Consider the following 18971-nt stretch of genomic DNA (forward strand, 5'->3'; position numbering starts at 1 on the left):
GAACTTGTGGATAGTGTGCCAAGATGAACACAGGCATGCATCAATGCAAGAGGACGTGATACTGGGTATTAGAGGTACTGGTGTGTAAGCAATTTGGAACACTACCCCTGAAGGTGTTGCTGTATGGTGGTACAACATGCAATGTGTGGTTTTCATGAGCAATAAAAAGGGTGGAAATGATGTTTATGTTGATCTCTATTCCAATTTTGTGCACAGGTTCTGGAACTCTCAGAATTGAGGTGATGCAAAACTCTTTTTGATGTGTGTAAAATATGCCCTTTTATAATTTTATAAGAAATTTAAATTTAAAAATTAAAAAAGAAATTTTTAGAAATGGAATTTTGTTATTCCAGTATACTCTGGTTTGGATTATTTGTGTTATTCAATTACATATTAAAATGTATATATTGCATTGTTTTGTTGACTCATTGGATGTAACTTATTCCTTATGCTTTCTATGTTACAATTGTATTTCTGTATGTTAAATGCCACAGTGCCTCCCATTGGTAGTTTGTCTTGTGATTTACACTGAGAGAGCAAATCAGATGTATAGTTGAGAAACCTCGGTATTGTGACACAAGTCATTCAGCTTAGGTTTATATTTCCAGAATTCGGATGCCTATGTAAACATTTGGCAATAAGTCAATATCATATGTCATTTGACACTCATTGATGGGTAAAGACTTCCACTAGACTTTTGCATACATTATGGTCTTCAGTTATTTGCAACCATGTTGCTCCTGCATTTTTTGTAATGCTTTGGGCCCATCTTCCATTAGGATATCACTTCAGTCTTTTCCTATATCCTGGAATCCACCAGTGAATTTCTTCAGTCCATTTACCATCCACAATGATGGTTTCAATATATTTCATGTACAAGTATGCCTTCTTCATTTTCCCAGTTTAAGACTCTAAAAATTCTTCAGAGATGGACAACAGTATTTTTGTAGGTATGGAATTTCCTTTTCTGTTTCAACAAGTACTTATTGCACACTTATCATGGTACCCGGTACATGGCACAAACACAATACAGTGTCTGGAACATACTTCAGAGTCCATTGGCTGCACTTGACAGTTTGTCCATTAATGCATTCTGTACGACAATCTGGGAAAAGTCCAATCCATGCCAACACTCATGAGTCTAAAGATTTAAGTCATAAGCAGAGTCCAAATCACAGCAGTGTCAATGACAGTGTATGAACCTGAGGTGGACAGAGTATAGCAAGAATCAAACATGAAGTGCTTATAGCTGACTCTGAGCAGTATTTTAGTATACAGCCCTGGATGAGCAGAACCACACATGTCTCATGGTGCCACTGCCATGGCTTGGAAATCAGTGAAGATCAGGGCATCTCTTGGCTATATTACATTGCACGGGAACTAATGTTAGGATGGAGATGCTCTCCATCTTGTGATTAGCTACTTCCATAATCATCTCCATCTTTATGTCTACTGCTTGTGTACTTTCCTCAGTAGTGCCCTCTCCATTGTTGTGGTCTGCCTCCAGAACTAATACAGTATTTACATCTCCTGTTTCCAGTGAAGGTACAAGATTACCTTGCCTGACACCACTTTCTAGTATGAATTTCTAACTATTATGATGAAGTCTAATCAGAGCTATCATAATCACATCTAATGGAAGCTGTAGCATTTATGTATGCATATTTCAGCATAAGAATGTAGGATGAATCAATTCCTTGTTTCTCAATGACTGTTAGCATCAAATTTATTGGAAGTGAGTGAAATCTTAAAGACAGAAAGAAATATCACTCACAGATAAGGCTCTCAAAATTCTAGTGATTAAAGCCTTCATTGATGACTGTAGTAGAATCTTATGAAAAGATCTTTCACTAAACCAAAAGAAATGCTGGTCTCATGTAAATGCTTTCATTGGCACTAAAGTTTGGTTCCAGACACTAACAGTTGAAACAGTAACTAAAGGTGAGGATGTCAAAGAAAAAGATGTGCTGGATTCCATTTTCAAATGTTCCTTTACAAAGAAAGATACAGGAGAATTATCTATTTCAATTTTTGTACAGCTGCAGGCATGGATGGTATAGATATTAGTGTCAACAGTGTTAAGAAACAGCTAAGATCTCTAAAACTGAACAAGATCCTAGGACCCACTGGATTTCCTATTCAATTCTACATAGAACTTATGACTCAGTTAGCCCCTCTGTAAACCATAATATATTGTAAATCCATAGAGCAGTAAACTGTGTCCAATATTTGAAAAGAAGCACAGGTCAGACCTGTCTGCAAGAAGGGTAAGTGCTGTACAAAATTATCATCCAATATTACTGACATCCATCTGATGTAGAATAGTTAATCGTATTCTGAGCCCAAACATAATGAGGTATCTTGAACAGAATTATAACCTCTTTGCCAACCAGCATTTTACTTGTGTGACATCCTGAATGTCATCAATCAAGACAACTGAGGATACGAAGTATTGCTCAACTTACAAAGAAGTGCTCAACTCAGTACCTCAGAAATGCTTATTAATGAAGATACAATCATATGGGTGCCAAACTTGAGGTATGCCACAAGGAAGTGTTCCTTTTGCATATTAATGTCCTGGCAGAAAATATAAATAGTAACCTCAAATTCTGTGCAGATGATGCAGCTCTCTACAATGAAGTACTGTCTGAAAATAGCTGCAGATTGCCATGCACATTTTGTTAAAATTTAAAAGTGGTGCAATTATTAGTAAGTCATTTTGTGTATTCAGAAATGTGACATTGTGCACTTCATGAAACACAAAAAGTGTAGTATCATGTGACTACAATATCAGTTAATTACAACTGCAATAAATCAACATGTACAAATACCTGTGTGCTGGTATTGTTGGTAAATGAAATAGAAGGATTGCATGGGCTCAGTTGTGGGCAAAGCAGGTAGTAGATTTAATTCAGTGATAGGATGATTTTTACTCGAGTAAATACAAGAAAAACAGCACTGGACAATAGTTCACTACAGTCAATGGGTTTCACTTAATTTTAAGCATTCCTAGTTAGCTATTTTTGATAGAATATAAAAAAGGCATACAGTAAAAATTAAGAGTTTTAATCTTGAGATATTAAAAGTACTTTTATTGATTTTCATTCCTAAGTGTTGCCATAATTTATATCTCACAATCTGATTATTTCCTACAAGTACTTATTAATTCCTTCAAGCTTCATTAGTAGTTATATGATTATTACTGTTATTATTTTTGCCAGTGCAGCTGTTTGAGAGGCTGACAAATTGGGCAAATTTATGGATTCATTCCCAGATTCAAAAACCCACTTCACACCTTGCTGTAAAGGATACAATTTCTACAAGAAATCATTATTACCTTAAATGTTGTACCAGCAAAATTCATTGCTCAAATTTTCTGTCAAAATTGGTGGGAAAGATGCAAAAATAAAATTATTTTGTCATTGCAATTGATCTTTCATACAGTAATCAAGTACTAGTCAATATTATTATTAGTGTTGTTGCTTGATTTAATATAATTTAAATATCTGTTAATTTGCTATTCTAATGTTTCTCTGTTTTAAAATTATTACTTGCAGTTTGTTACTAAACTCAATTTTAACTCACATTTTATACAATCTGAACACTGGGAAAATTTGTATGTATAAAGAAATATGTTGAACTGAATTTCTTTTTAAAGCTTACTCTAAATGCTTCTATTGCTTTGCCATTAATCACACTCTATGAGTGTGACTGAACTGTTCTTGTAGGTATGTTATGTAATGTAATTAAGTGAGCACCATGTGCTGCCAATCCATTTACAACAGATAAATATCAATCTGGTTAGATTTTACTGGATGTAAATATGAATGAACAGATGAGTTCTTAAATATCTCAGACATAGTATTATTGAAAGACATGTGAAATTAACAGATTTAAATTGAAATTTATGTTGTTTTTGTGATGCATAAAATTTTACTTTATAAGTGTTTTCTTTTGTTATTGATATTATAGGTAAAATTTGAAAGTTTCACTTACGATTGTAGCAGAGTAATAATTCTGGCTCTTCATCTTCATAAAGATCAATAGCAGCAACAAGATGTGCCCGTGATGACTCCACTGTATGTAAGTGCTTGTACTCTCCTGAGTGTTCATTCACAAGGTCAAACTGATGACGATATCCTAAGCATATATTTGTTTCAGTACTAGGTGTTAGGCCACCATCCACAAATGTCATCAGTGATGGATGTTCTGATAATGGTATCTCCTGTTAAGGGGATAAATGAAAATTGTGGATTAAAATCCATTAACTTACAGTATAAAAATGAAAAATAAGACACTGAAAATATACAGGGTGTTTCTGTAAGAGCATGCAAAATTGTAACAATGCATAGAGAATGCTCCACTGAACAATTTGGGGTAAGGAATCTGGGGTCGGAGAAGCCAGCATAAGAATATATGGAAGTAAACTTGTCTATTGTTTTGTCTAGCATTACTGTTTTACAGCTTATTTAAAGCTAATATGTGTACAAGTTTACATGTACCATGCTCTTTATTTAAATGTACATTCATTATTTCCTGCAAGGAAACAAGGACGATGAATCTGATTACTAGGAAGCCATGACGCAGGTTTTATTTACTTTACTTGTCCATAATGTGGCTCTGTTTTATCGTATGTACATTCTCCCATGACACAATATGCAATGAATCAATAACAGACCCATTTGTTACTCAGTGCTGTTCAGAGACACACAGTACAATATGATGGAGCAATACCGGTACAGTTTCGCAGAACTCATTGACATGCATCTTTTGTGTGGGGAAGTACATTGCAATGTCCTCACTGTTGAAAGGCTGTACAAGGAATGATTTCCTAACAGGCATCATCCATCATTATAAGTGTTTATTTCTCTTGATCAGAGAATGCAGGACACTGGTTCATTGGGAAGAAGAAACAAGGGACCTGGCAACATGAGGACCACTCCCACATGCTATTATTTCCTTAAGCTAGCTTCTCCAACCTCAGGTTCACTGCCTCAAACTGTTCAGTGAAACATCCTTGTCCTGTTAAATTTTTCCATACTCTTATGGAAACACATTAAGAGTTAAGAAAAAGGAAACATTTTTGTGAGAAAAACGAAAGATCAGCTTTTGCATTATACTAATGATATTTTTAAAGTATTTTATGTGATTCCTTTAACAATAAGTGTTTCCAATAAACTAACTTATTTAACAGCTCCTTAAAATTAATTACAGTAAGAGTTGTTTGATAAAATGAGATAGTGCTTCAGCTTTGCATTGTCCCATACATTGTTCTCCAGAATATGGTTTATAAAATGTGTGTTTAATACACTGCTTTTTATGAAAAGTGCAACACCAAGAAGGAATTATCTGAATAATGCCACACTTGGTGGAAGTGACGACGGGTGTGCAAGCAATACATGATACATTTTGCAGTGAGATGGGGTACACGTAGGCAGAGCAGAGCCCTCTCATGTCGGTCCGACAGCGTCAGTGTTGCGTCTAGTGTAGTCAGTGCAGAGCTGTCACACAAGGTGGAAACAATACAGTTAGTGCCAGTATGCTTTGTTGACATCAAATGGAGCCATATCGGCATGTGAGCTTGTTTGAATAAGGCAGAATGCTCGGTCTCTGGGCGACGGGGTTATCATACCATGACACTTTGGCTCACACAGGGCATGCTGCTACTACAGTGATGCGTGTGTGGAAGCAGTGGATACAGGAAGGTCGTACGCAGCAATGAGTGGGAACTGGACCACAGAACATGACCACAACACAGGATGACTGTCATCTTTTCCGCATGACCATTATGGACCATAAAGCATCATCCACAGCTTTGGCTCGTCGCTGGATTACTGCAACAGGTGTGAACTTGTCTGCATCGATGGTTCGTCACCGTCAACTGCAGGTTGGACTGGTAGCATGCATGCCATTATGTTGGTTTCCACTGTCCAGAAATCACAAGCTCCTCCAACTCCAATAGGCATGTGAGCACTGTCGCTGGGGTGCTGAGTGGCAACATGTAATCTTTTTGGATGAGTCCCACTTCATCGTGTCCTACAGTGATGACCACATACGTGTCTGGTGGTACCGCGGTGAGTGCAACCTGGAGGGCTGCATTGTGGAGTGGCATAGCAGACAAACACTAGGTGTGATGGTTTGGGGCACCATTGATAACAACAACCAATCTCACCTCACATATATTGTGGGCACTTTGAGCAACAGCCAGTAACTAACAGAGGTTGTGGAGCTTAAAGTACTCCCCCTGCTTCAGGCATCTCCACAGGCCACATATCAACAGGACAATGCCCAGCCACATATTGCGAGGAATGCACAGGCCTTCTTCAAAGAGTGACAGGTACCATTGTTTCTCTGGACTGCACGTTCACCAGACATGTCGCCCATCGAAAATGTCTGGGATATTGGTCGTTGGCATTTGGTGCGTCACAGTCCTCCAGTAACTGGTGTCACAGATTTGTGTACTCGGATACAAACTGCATGAAGAGAAGTCTCTCAGGAACATATTCAGAATCTTATTGATTCAATGCCATGCCATGTAGCAGCTCTAATTGCAAAGCATTGTGGCCATATGACATACTAAATAGTAGAGCTCAAAGGACATGAACTGATTTGAAAAGGTAATCATTTGTTACTTGTCATGTATCTAACCTGTGGTATTAAATAAAATGAATTCACATGTTTCCTTCTTGGTGTTGTAATTTCCACAAATGGTAGTGTAAATTTGGAAAGATTAGAATAGCAATGGATTTCTTTTGAGAGAGATTAGAGTTTAACATCCCATCGATAGTGAGGCCATTAGAGGCTTTCTTTTGATGGTTACCTCTGTTTTGATGACCTCCCATACTACATTACATGTGTTGATGTACTAAGAAAGTATTCATTATTCACTTTGGATTTTGATGCTTTGATTTCTGGCTCATAATACCTTTTCATTTTTGTGAAAATTCTCTTGTAAGCTTTAAAGTGATGTGACCTATCACAGCACAAGAGTGTCAGGATTATTACATCTTGTAGTTGTGTCGGTAAGCAGTTGTGTAGCCTTTACGTTTAATGGAGGATTCATGCTTGCAACACAATGAAATCAAATTATGCATCTCAGACATTACAGATTTGTATTTTGCAAACAATCTAATAACAAATATAAAAAAAATTGTTACTATCAATCTCTACACAGTACAGACTAAGTATCCATTAACCCCACCTATAGAGATAGTCACCAGAAACCTGGAAAACATAAGTGCAACAAAGTTTCTTAGACTATGGATTCAGGAGGATCTGAGATGGGTTCAACATACAGAATATATTTATTTATTTATTTATTTCTTGTTCCGTAGATCCAGTTAGGGAGTCAATCACAAGGATATGGAACGTGTCAAATTGTACAGGTTTCAATTTAAACTTACAATAAATACAAGGGCAATTCAATGGCAAATTGTACATCGTTTAAGTAAGACATACTATAAATACAGTAACAGATACAATGTCAGCTAGATAACATAACTACCATTTGACAGAAAAAGGAGTTTCAAATAAAGATTAAAGATAAGAGCACAAAGTTAAATCAGATATTAGGCCTACAAGAGTAAATACATGTACAGCCAATCTGTTGTTACAAAAAGTGCGCTAATGCCCAAATGCACAATAAAATCAATTGAACTACTTCTAGACACAATAAGTTTAGTGATGGTATACATTTTCTTTCAGGTATTCATCCACAGTATAATAAGATTTCTCTGTCAGGTAATCTTTGAGAACTTGTTTAAATTTTGGCAGTTCTGTATGAACACATTTGATATGTAGTGGTAGAGCATTGAACAGCTTAATGCTGGAGTAGTAAACTCCTTTTTGTACCAGAGTGAGACGTTTCATTTCTAAATGTAGATTGTTTTTGTTTCTGGTGTTATAACCATGGAATTTACTGTTGTCTTGGTAGATGGAATAATTTTTGCACACAAAGGTCAGCAAGGAAAAAATATACTGTGAGGCAGTTGTTAGGATACCTATCTTCCGAAACAAGTGCCTGCAAGAGTGTCTTTGATGGACCCCACACATTATTCTGATTGCTTTTTTTTGGATGGTGAAAATTTTTTTTGCAAGTGGTTGGTTCCCCCAAAATATGATAGCATATGACATCAATGAGTGGAAGTAGCCAAAGTAGGCAACCTTAATAGTGTCAACTTCAGCCACTGAAGAAATCACCCGTAATGCAAATGTTGCCGAGCTAAGTTTTTTACATAGATGAAGAATGTGAACTGACCAATTACATTTACTGTCTATGTAAGCACCCAGGAATTTTGTGTCTTCAACTTTCTGTATTGGTTGATCTCTACATTTTATGTTAATTTCATCGGGATTACTTTGTGATGTATGGAACCTCATATAATGAGTTTTATCTGCATTGAGCGAGAGACCATTTGAGGAGAACCAATTTAAGATGTCATTAAAAACAGTATTTGTAGTTTTTTCAAGATCATGATCAATCAAATGGTCAATTAGAATTGTGGTATCATCGGCAAACAGGGTAAATTTGCTGTTTGTCTCAGAACAAAGAGGAAGATCATTAATAAAGATGAGGAAAAGCAGTGGGCCCAAAACGGAGCCTTGAGGCACACCACACGTTATCGTGCCCCATTAAGACGAGGCAGGTTCTCCAGAAGAGCCATTTAGCATTACAGTCTGCTTCCGATCATGTAGATATGATTGTAGCCACAAGCCAACAGTACCACCTAAACCATAGTATTCTGCCTTTTTCCAAAGAATTTGGTGGTTTACACAGTCAAAGGCTTTCGTAAGATCACAAAAAATACCCACTGGAGACATTTTTTTGTTAATGGCTTCCAAAACTTGGTTGCTGAAAGAGAATATTGCCTGTTCAGTACAAAGACCGGCACGAAACCCAAACTGATTTTTGCTTAAGATACTGTGGAAGTTGAGATGGTCTACAATCCTCCTGTGCATGAGTTTTTCTAGAATTTTCGAGAAGGTAGTTAATAGGGATATTGGGCGATAGTTTGTAACAATGCTTTTATCCCCTTTTTTAAAGAGAGGAATCACTACAGCCAACTTAAGTCTGTCAGGGACAATCCCATCTTGTAGGGATGCATTGTATATGTTGCATAAGACGGGACTAACAAATTTATAACAGTGTTTCAGTATTTTACTAGAAATATTGTCCACACCAGCAGAATTTTTATTTTTTAATGATCTAATTACTCTTATGACTTCGCTTACAGTAACTGGAGGTAAGGATAACTGTGGGATTCTGTTGCTAATAGCTTTCTGTAGGAGGGACAATGATTCTTCCATAGAACCATTACAGCCTGCTCTCAAAAAATGGTTATTAAATATTTCTGCAAGCAACTCAGGTTTCTTTATGATACTGTCCCCTGTATTAATCTCTACCTGAGACATGTTCCCTGTTGTCCTGCCAGTTTCCCTCTTTATTACATTCCATATAGTTTTAATTTTATTTTCTGAGCTTTCAATTTCTGATTTTATGCACATACTTTTAGATTTATTTATAACCTTCTTGAGAATGCTACAGTAAAGTTTGTAGTGTTGTTGTTTCTTTGGATCATTACAAGTCCTGAGAGAACTGTATAACATCCTCTTTGTTCTACACGATGTTATTATCCCTGTAGTGATCCAAGACTTCTTGGCATTGCCTATATGACTATTTCTAACTACTTTTTTGGGAAAGATGGACTCAAATACAGACATGAATTCATGTAAAAATGAATTGTACTTTTTGTTTACATCTGTTTCCCTATAAACTCGGCTCCAGTCTATCTCTTTTAGGCTATCATTGAATTTTTTAAGGCCCTGTTCATTTATTATCCTAAAAGATTTCCAAGAATGCTCGGAACTGTTGCATACACTGATGTAATTGAGCCTAAGCAATTGACCACCATGATCAGAAAGGCCAAGGATTGGATGTACAGTGATCTCATTGCATTTAGACTTATCTATAAATATATTATCTATCAGACTTTTACTGTTAACAGTAATCCTAGTTGGGAAATCTACTATTGCCATCAGATTATAAGACTCCATTAAATGTACTAAATCAGCTTTACTATTGCTCTCATTTAGGAAATCACCAGTAATTATCAAGTTCTTGGACTTTGAGTACAGTATGGATAATAAAGAATCTAAGTGCTTAAGAAATACATTCAAATTCCCTGAGGGAGATCTATACAGTGCTAACACTACAGCTGTGAAGTCATTTACAGTAATCTCAACACCACATACTTCAATTTGTTGCTCTATACAATAGCTCTTTAAATCTAATGCATTGTAAGATATGTTGTTTTTTACATAAATTACCACTCCACCTTTTTCCATGATGGTTCTAGAGTAATGCGTTGCCTGACAGTAACCACTTAGCTGTAGCCTTTCAATATCCTTCACATGATGTTCACTAAAACATAATACATCAGTATCTTTTATTCCTTGTGGTTCCTCTAACAGAACAGTAATGTCATTTACTTTATTACCAAGTCCTCCCACATTTTGGTGAAAAATCGTCATTTCTTTGGAATTAGAGACAGATCTAAACTTTTGCCTAAAAAATTATCGGTAGCTACAGACACAGTATGTTCATTACTAACAATTTCCTGAAACATTTGAGTTTGAAACCGAGTCTGACTTGATGGTTGGAGCCATTCAAGTGCGATTGGTTCCAACTTTGGGGTACATTTGTGGACTTCTTCCAATATTTTTGTTTTTATGAGGGTACCTAATGCTTTTTTTCCTGATCTGTTCAGGTGCATACCGTGTCTTGTAAATAATTCTCGTCCAAAACTGCTTACATCTACAACACAAGTATTTTTAAAATGCTTACACAACTTTGCTAACTTAGAGTTCGTTTGTGAGATAGCCTCATTTACACAGGACTGTGGAATTAAGTCATGTCTCTTCGGAATGTTCACAACAAATACCTTAGACTGATGAAGCGCCGATATTTTCTTCCTGAGCGACTGTATGGCATCATTCCCTTCGTTGCAGGCAACGTTGTTTGAGCCACCTATTAAGATCACACACTCGTTTTTTACTTTTTCAGGATCACACCCCGCTACAACTTCTTGAAGTTTAGCACCTGGCTTCACAATTCCACATCGGCAGCATTAAAACTGCTTTTCACTATATCAGCCATGCCTCTACCATGACTATCAGCGAAAATGTGAAAACGATTTGTTGATGTTTCACTCACAGCAGACTGGATCACACCACTGCCACTTTCATTGCTGTTAACTGAACGTTGTGGCTTTGGAAGATCAAACCTAACCTTTTTCCGATAGTTTATCGGCACACTCTTCTTACGATTGTTTTCACTTTCAGTGAGACTATTACTAGAACAAAGTACATCAAAATTGTTTACATTCTCGAACCTCGAAACATTTGCTGTACACGAATTTTTAGTGCCGATTGTTTGACGCTTGTTGTGTACTACCTTCCATTCTGATGATTTATCAGCGTCATTTTGCACCAATGTAGCCATGTTCTCGCGAAAGTTTTTGTCCTTCTGTCTGTCTTGAAGCAATGGATCCATGTTTCGCTTCGACTTCAGTTCCATATTTTCGGACTTCAGGCTGTCGATTTCTATTCTTAGACTGCTGATTACACATTGTAAACTAGCAATACGCTCATTATACTTTAATAATTCACTTTTGCAACTTACACACGAATTTTTAACGGCTTCACTGTAACTTATTTTAGGAGTAAAATCGCGGATATCTACACACGCCGCCATCTTGAATGCAGGTTTACAATAGATATCATCTGTTACTGTATAAAAATTCTGTCAAGTTGCATGTCAAATGAAACAACAAAAAATATTTACTTTGGCAAAGCAGAATCTGTACTGCTGTATTGTATAATTTTCAGAGAAAACTCAAGTGCTAGAAGAAGTTGTTTCATAGCACAATAGAGAACAGTATAAGCCATGGGAAGTGCAGCTCCCAGACTCTCATCCAAGTCTGTATTTCAAAAAACTTCAAGTCCTTCCAATGCCAATGCCAATAATTTTCACCAGGAAACCCTTAAATCTTAATGAGCATTTTCTAGTTAAAACCAGGGTATTCAGTCCCATAAAACAAGAAGAAACTGGGATATCACTACAAAACACTCAAGTAGACCACTAAAACAAAATTGACCATGCCAAGCAGGGAATTAGCTACAGCATACAACAAAATATCTTATGACATCAAAGTGATCAGAGATACTTCAGCATTTAAACCAGATAATGGTTCAACTACTATTCCTATAATAATAATAATAATAATAATAATAATAATAAATAAATAAAAAAAGGAAATTTATGTACAAGCTTACCCGGATATACTGAAAGCCTTCTACAGTATCTGTGTCACTAGCAGGGCACCAAGCAGTCCAGGCAGCTGAGTGTCTCCACTGCATTATCAACAGTTTCTTCTGGAGAGCTGCCACCTTTAATTGAAATTAGACAAGGGTCAATTAGGTAACACTGACTGATGTATAAATCACCCTTATTATTTTGCTTGTATGATCAGGTAGACCTCTTAATTCTATGGAAACAGCCAATTTCTGTGTGAAGGCAACCAAAGTCTTAATTTGCAATATTTTCACAAAATAATTTGATGATGTCTGGTTCCTGAAGTCACAGAATCTTGGCTTAAATACATGTGTTAAGCTCATTGCTTAACACATGTATTGTCATAAGCAATTATCACTCCAAGTTAGGTGTCATTGTTATTGATGTAACTAACATATTGAAAAGTATGTCCATGAAATTGGTAACCGATGGGTCATGATGTGTTTTATATATATTCAAGTATTTGCAGGGACAAAAAGCATAATTTATGATGTTTTTATTTCTGAAAAACAAGATATAATTGTTGTGCACTGAAAATAACTGGAAATCATACCTCACAATTGTCACAGGCTAGTCCTTTTGAGTAGTGACATATATTTTCCATAGCATTTTTTACTTAAATGTAAAACATTATATTTATTTGACTTAATTGCCAAGTTGGCTGAGATATATTGATTTTTAAATGAGGTCATTTGATCATGAACATGTTCTGTAAGACATCTTGAAAATATAGTGAGTACTCCTTAAGGCAATAAACATTTTGGGTGCCATTCTGAAATCATTTTCATTGCAACACAGGAAAAATCACCTTGAGTTTATATGCACTATGTAATCTCAATTACTCGGCATGTCAAACTACGAAACATGGCAATATCATAGTCATTGTCCACAAATCATAGCATTGTCACACAACATTGTCATATACCACATTATTATTTTTCATTACTTGATCCATAGTGAATTGATGTCAATAAGTAATAGAATGAGGAGATAGTGAGTCAAATTTCTGACTGTTGAACTGAAAAGAGATTATCTGAATAAGATGAGACTGAAAAGTTTTGTCATAGCAATGAGCAAATACCTATAGTGAGAATGGTTTTTTATTTGTACTTAGCCATGCTGACCAGGTGGCTGAAACACTGGGTTCATTTTTGGGAAGAACGTGTTCAAATCACTGTCTGGTCATCATAAATTAGTTTCCTTTGATGTCCAAACTCATTTCATGCTATGAAATTTTCTTAAATAGGGCCAAGATCAAAATTCCTTTTGTATCCTTATCTAGAAAAATCTGTGGTCTATCTAATGGCACCAGTGCTAGGATGTTAAATATTACAAATCTTTGTTTCTAATTATTTCTGTTTGTCGCATAATTAATGTTAGGTACCTCTACAGCTAGGAAAGTGATCTGTATTTGTTGAATATTGCTGATACTCAGTGATTGAGTCTGTGTATTTAGTTAGGAAGGTAAGGGTTTCCTTTCTCTGGTGTGTGTTCTGCAAATTACATTCTAATGTAGACTATTCAGTGGAAATGAACTCTGATGGCACATTTAAAACCAATGCAAATACCTGAGGTCTGCTCAAATGCATAATGTCTACTTAACAAGGATGTGATGCTACCCCAAACCCACAGAGGCTGGCTATAGGTTAGGAGCTACTGGTGTGAAAGAAATTCTTGTAAATAGTTACATGTAAATAACTAATGCCAGTGAAGCTCTCCATCAGATCTTCACTTATACTCCACAAGCCACCTTATGATGTATGCGGTGAAAGGTACATGTGACACTACTATCATTTCATGACTTCCACAGATTCCTGTTCCATTCATGAATAGTAGGCCTACATGGGAAGAATGATTGTTCATAAGTCTCTGTATGAACTCTAGTTTCTCAGATTTCCTTGTCATGATCATCTCATGAGAAATGTATCTGGTATGAAATAATGTGTCTCCCGATATTTCTTGGCTCACAGTATTTTAAACAGTGAACCTCTCCACGATGCACACTGCCTCTCTTGTAGTGTCTACCACTGGCGTTTTCTGAACATCTCTGTAGCAAACTCACAGTTATTAGATGAGCCTGTGATGAAATATGCCACAATTCATTGGATGTTTCCTATTCCCTCTATTAATACTATAGCCTACAGGACCCAAACTGGTGAGCTGTAATCAAGAATCTGTCCTATTAGTATTCTGCACACCATTTCTTTTGTGGATGAACTGCATTTCCAGTGAATCTCAGTGTGGTAACTGCTTTTCCTGCAATTACTTTAATGCAGTCATTTTAGCTCCACTATGTTGCTCCTAGGTATTTTTTGATTTGTAAGCAGTAGTGTAATTGAACAGTAATGAATCTCTTACTCAGTTTGCATACAGTTCAGGGCTAGCACCAATCATCATCCTCTGTAACTCTTCCTACATTTTGCTATAATCTTCTGGTGTTACAGCCTTGATATAGACCACAGCATCATTTGCAGACAGATTTATGGAGATTGCAACATTATCCACTAGCTCATATATATATATATATATATATATATATATATATATATATATATATATATATATATATATATATATACTGTAAACAGTAACAACCCTATAACAATTATTGAATATTCTCCCAAAATCGTCCTTACATTTGCCCATTTCATCACATTAAGAATAAAGTGTTGGTTTCTACCTGAATCTAGTAAAAAATTTTGGCTGACTCTCAGTAAGCTTGTAGTTTTTGCGCTAAATGATGGTGCAGAACTGAATCAGGTGCCACCTGGAAGTAAGGAAAATGGTCTCAATAAGGCAGTCTTTGTCTATAGTGTTCTGTATATCATGAATGAGCAGAGTTAGCTAAGTTTTACATGATCTCTGTTTACAGAATCCATGATGATTTTTATAGAAGAGACACTATGTGATCAAAAGTATCCAGACACATCCAAAAACATACGTTTCTTCAAATTAGGTGAATTGTGCTGCCACCTACTGCCAGGTACCCCATATCACAGACCTCAGTAGTCATTAGACATACAGCACAAAAGCATACAGGCTGACCTCATCTGTTGAGTGACAAAGACCGCCGACAGTTGATGAGGGTCATAATGTGTAAGAGGCAGACATCTATCCAGACCATCACACAGGAATTACAAACTGCATCTGGATTCACTGCAAGTACTATGACAATTAGGCGGTAGGTGAGGAAACTTGGATTTCATGGTCGAGCGGCTGCTCATAAGCCGCACATCACGACGGTAAATGCCAAATGACGCTTCGTTTGGTGTAAGGAGAGTAAACATTGGATTACTGAACAGTGTATAAACATTGTGTGGAGTGACGAATCATGGTACACAATGTGGCCATCTGATGGCAGGGTGTGGGTATAACGAATGCCCGGTGAATGTCATCTGCCAGCATGTGTAGTGCCAACAGTAAAATTTGGAGGTGGTGGTGTTATGGTGTGGTCGTGTTTTTCATGGAAGGGGCTTGCACCCCTTGTTGTTTTGCGTGGCACTATCACAGCACAGGCCTACATTGATGTTTTAAGCACCTTCTTCCTTCCCATTGTTGAAGAGTAATTTGGGGATGGTGATTGAATCTTTGAACATGATCAAGCATCTGTTCATAATGCATGGCCTGTGGCGGAGATGTTACATGATAATAACATCCCTGTAATGGAGTGGCGTCCACAGAGTCCTAAGCTGAATCCTATAGAACACCTTCGGGATGTTTTGGAACCGACTGCGTGCCACCTCTCACCGACTGACATCGATACCTCTCCTCAGTGCAGCACTCAGTGAATAATGGGCTGCCACTCCCTAAGAAACCTTCCAGCCCCTGACTGGATGTAAGCCTGCGAGAGTGGAAGCTGTCATCAAGGTTAAGGGTGGTCCAACACCGTACTGAATTCCAGCATTACGATGGATTGTGCCATGAACTTGAAAGTCATTTTCAGTCAGGTGTCCAGATACTTTTGATCATATAGTGTATGTGATACTACCAATAAGGAAGACCGCTGTGTTTGGCATATGGCTTTGGTGTACATACTTCTTTGTTACAGGAAACTGAGCGTCGGTTGACACCACAGTGACGCAACGAACTACTACAAAATGGTTATCTCAAGGATGGCTCCGAATCAGACGCCCTATAGCGTGCATTCTACAGACCCCAAACCACCACCATTTGCTGCTTCAGTAGTGTCAAGCGAGAGGTCCCTGGATGTCAGGGCCGAGGTGTGTTGTGTTTTCTGACGAAAGCTGGTTGTGACTTGATGCCAGTGGTGGCCGTGTGTTGGTCAGGAGGCCAGTTGAGAGACTGCAACCAACGAGTCTGTATGCTATGCACACTGGGCCTACACCTTGAGTTATGGCCTGGGGTGCGATTTCGCATGGCAGCAGGAGCACTCCCGTGGTTATCCCGTGCACCCTGACTACAAATTTATATGTCAGTCTGGCCATTCGACCTGTTGTACTGCCATTCTTGAACAGCATTTAAGGGGGTGTGTCCAATAGGATAACGCTCGCCCACATACTTCTGTTGTAACCCAACATGCGCTACAGAGTTGCTTGGCCAGCTCGATCACCACATCTGTCTCCGATCGAACACCTATGTTACACCATCGGACGACAGCTCCAGCGCCATACAGAAATAGCATTAACCGTCCCTGTACTGATTGATCAATTGCAACAGGCATGACACTCCATCCCACATACTGACATCCGGCTCCTGTACAATACAATGCATGCACGTTTGCATGCTCGCATTCAACATACTGGTGCTTACACCAATTATTAATGTACCAGCATTTCACATTTTAAATGCCTTATCTCGCGCTTGCTTTAACCTGTGATCTTCCAATGTTAATCTCTTAAATATATTACCTAGACAAATAAGTTCACGAAATTTCTTGACGCCACAATAGTTATTTTTTGGTGTTGCAATTTTTTCCGTCAGAATATGTAAAATGTGTTTTAATACTAGAGAATTATGATGATTATATTCAGATGTTCGAAAACAGTCACCATTTCACGACAATTCTTTGTATTTAGTGATTTAAATATACTGGCCTAAAAAGCATTATTATTCTCAATTCAGATATGCTAATTTCTCTCTGAAAAAAATGGCAATGCGGGTGCGGAATTCCTGAGAGCACGGGCCCCATAGTGTCTGCTGCAAGTGCTGTGTCGATTAATCGCATGTGACCTTTGCCACCGTAGAGCCGCATCGTCGCGGCCGTAGTATTGTCAAAGAGCGTGAATGAATGAGAAGTTATGGGAGATTTTCAGAGCATATTCTCTGCTCTGGTTGGGGGTTTTGCGTTTCACTAGGCGCTGCCTTTCGTAGCTGTGAGCGGAGCTTCTGGTCTGGTGTATTAGAGTCCGCTGTCAGCGCGTGTGAGATATTAGACAGCACGGGAGTGCCGAGCTGCCAACGCAGTGCGAAGACTCAGCTCCATTCCAGGCGGTTGGCGGCCAGCGTGGCTTTACTCGTATTACCTCACACAACTGCGATCACTGTTTAATATGTGGAGTCGTACCATTCGTCACCAACAGCAGTGAAAACAGTCAAAAGGGAGATATTCATAACAAAACCCACCACCAGTATCGCCTGTCTGTTGGACAGTCGTACCAAACACGGCATCCGTATCCGATAGATGAACTGTGATTTTAGAGACAATGTGAAGAAACTGCGATTTTAACTGACGCTTTTGACACTGCATCAGGCTATGTGAGACTGTAGGCTATGCTGCTTCCCCTACTCATCGAGTGAAGAAAAGAGGGTCGTTTGATATTCAGCGTCTAGGCGACATCATCGTCTGAAGCTGTGAGATGGAGGAGACAGTCGACGCCGATCCGGGAGGAGTGGGGTTCAAAACTCTGCCGGATCCTCTTCATTTCAGTTTTCCGTGGTTTCTCTAAATTACTCTCTCTCATTTCTGGCTTCGCTTGCTCTATTCCTTTCTGCATTAAATGTCCAAAATGAATAATACCGTTTAAAGCAGCTAACGCCAGAAAGTTTATGTGAGGCGGCCAATACAGTTTAGTTAATGAACATGTTTTTACTGAATCTTTTTGCTATATCTGTATAAAAGTAGGTTGCATCCAACTGATAACGCCAACAGCCGAGTTCTCTCTAAGGAGCCATATCTTGGCACTCGTAAAGTTATTTGGGGCACAGTCTGTGACGGTATCTCAAACAGCAGTATTGTAGGCCTACATAGAGTGAGTGACAATTTTTTTTACTCAGATGAAAGATAAAGAAAAATCGCTGAGAAGTCTTCCTTTGCGCATTTAATTAACAAGTCAAAAATATGTCACGTCAGGTCGCTGCAGACTTCATGAAAAAAAACCCTCAGTTTTAGTGAACGCTACCATGTTGATAGAGACATCTTCGACTGAAGGATGCAAGTGAGTGAATGTTGTCAGAAATACATATGACGGTAGTATCGCGTACACAAGGTATAAAAGTGCAGTGCATCGGGGAAGCTGTCATTTGTACACAAGTGATTCATGTGGAAAGGTTTCTAACGTGATTATGGTCGCAGACGGGAATTAACAGATGTCGAATGCGGAATGGTAGTTGGAGCAAGATACATTGGACATTCCATTTGGGAAACCTTTACGAAGTTCAA

At 37.9% G+C, this 18971-nt stretch overlaps 1 protein-coding gene across 1 annotated transcript in view; it reads right to left on the reverse strand.

The window, feature by feature from the left end:
* The window catches only part of LOC126471314 (GTPase-activating Rap/Ran-GAP domain-like protein 3), a 346167-nt gene that overhangs the window by 51911 nt on the left and 275285 nt on the right, over window positions 1–18971 (reverse strand). The window contains exons 17-18 of the mRNA XM_050099436.1: window positions 12334–12447; window positions 3997–4225 (exon numbers count right to left, since the gene is read on the reverse strand). Coding sequence (XP_049955393.1) covers window positions 3997–4225; window positions 12334–12447 — 343 coding nt within the window. The remainder of the gene's footprint in view (window positions 1–3996; window positions 4226–12333; window positions 12448–18971) is intronic.

This window comes from Schistocerca serialis, chromosome 3, assembly GCF_023864345.2.
Source record: "Schistocerca serialis cubense isolate TAMUIC-IGC-003099 chromosome 3, iqSchSeri2.2, whole genome shotgun sequence".
Taxonomy (NCBI): domain Eukaryota; kingdom Metazoa; phylum Arthropoda; class Insecta; order Orthoptera; family Acrididae; genus Schistocerca; species Schistocerca serialis.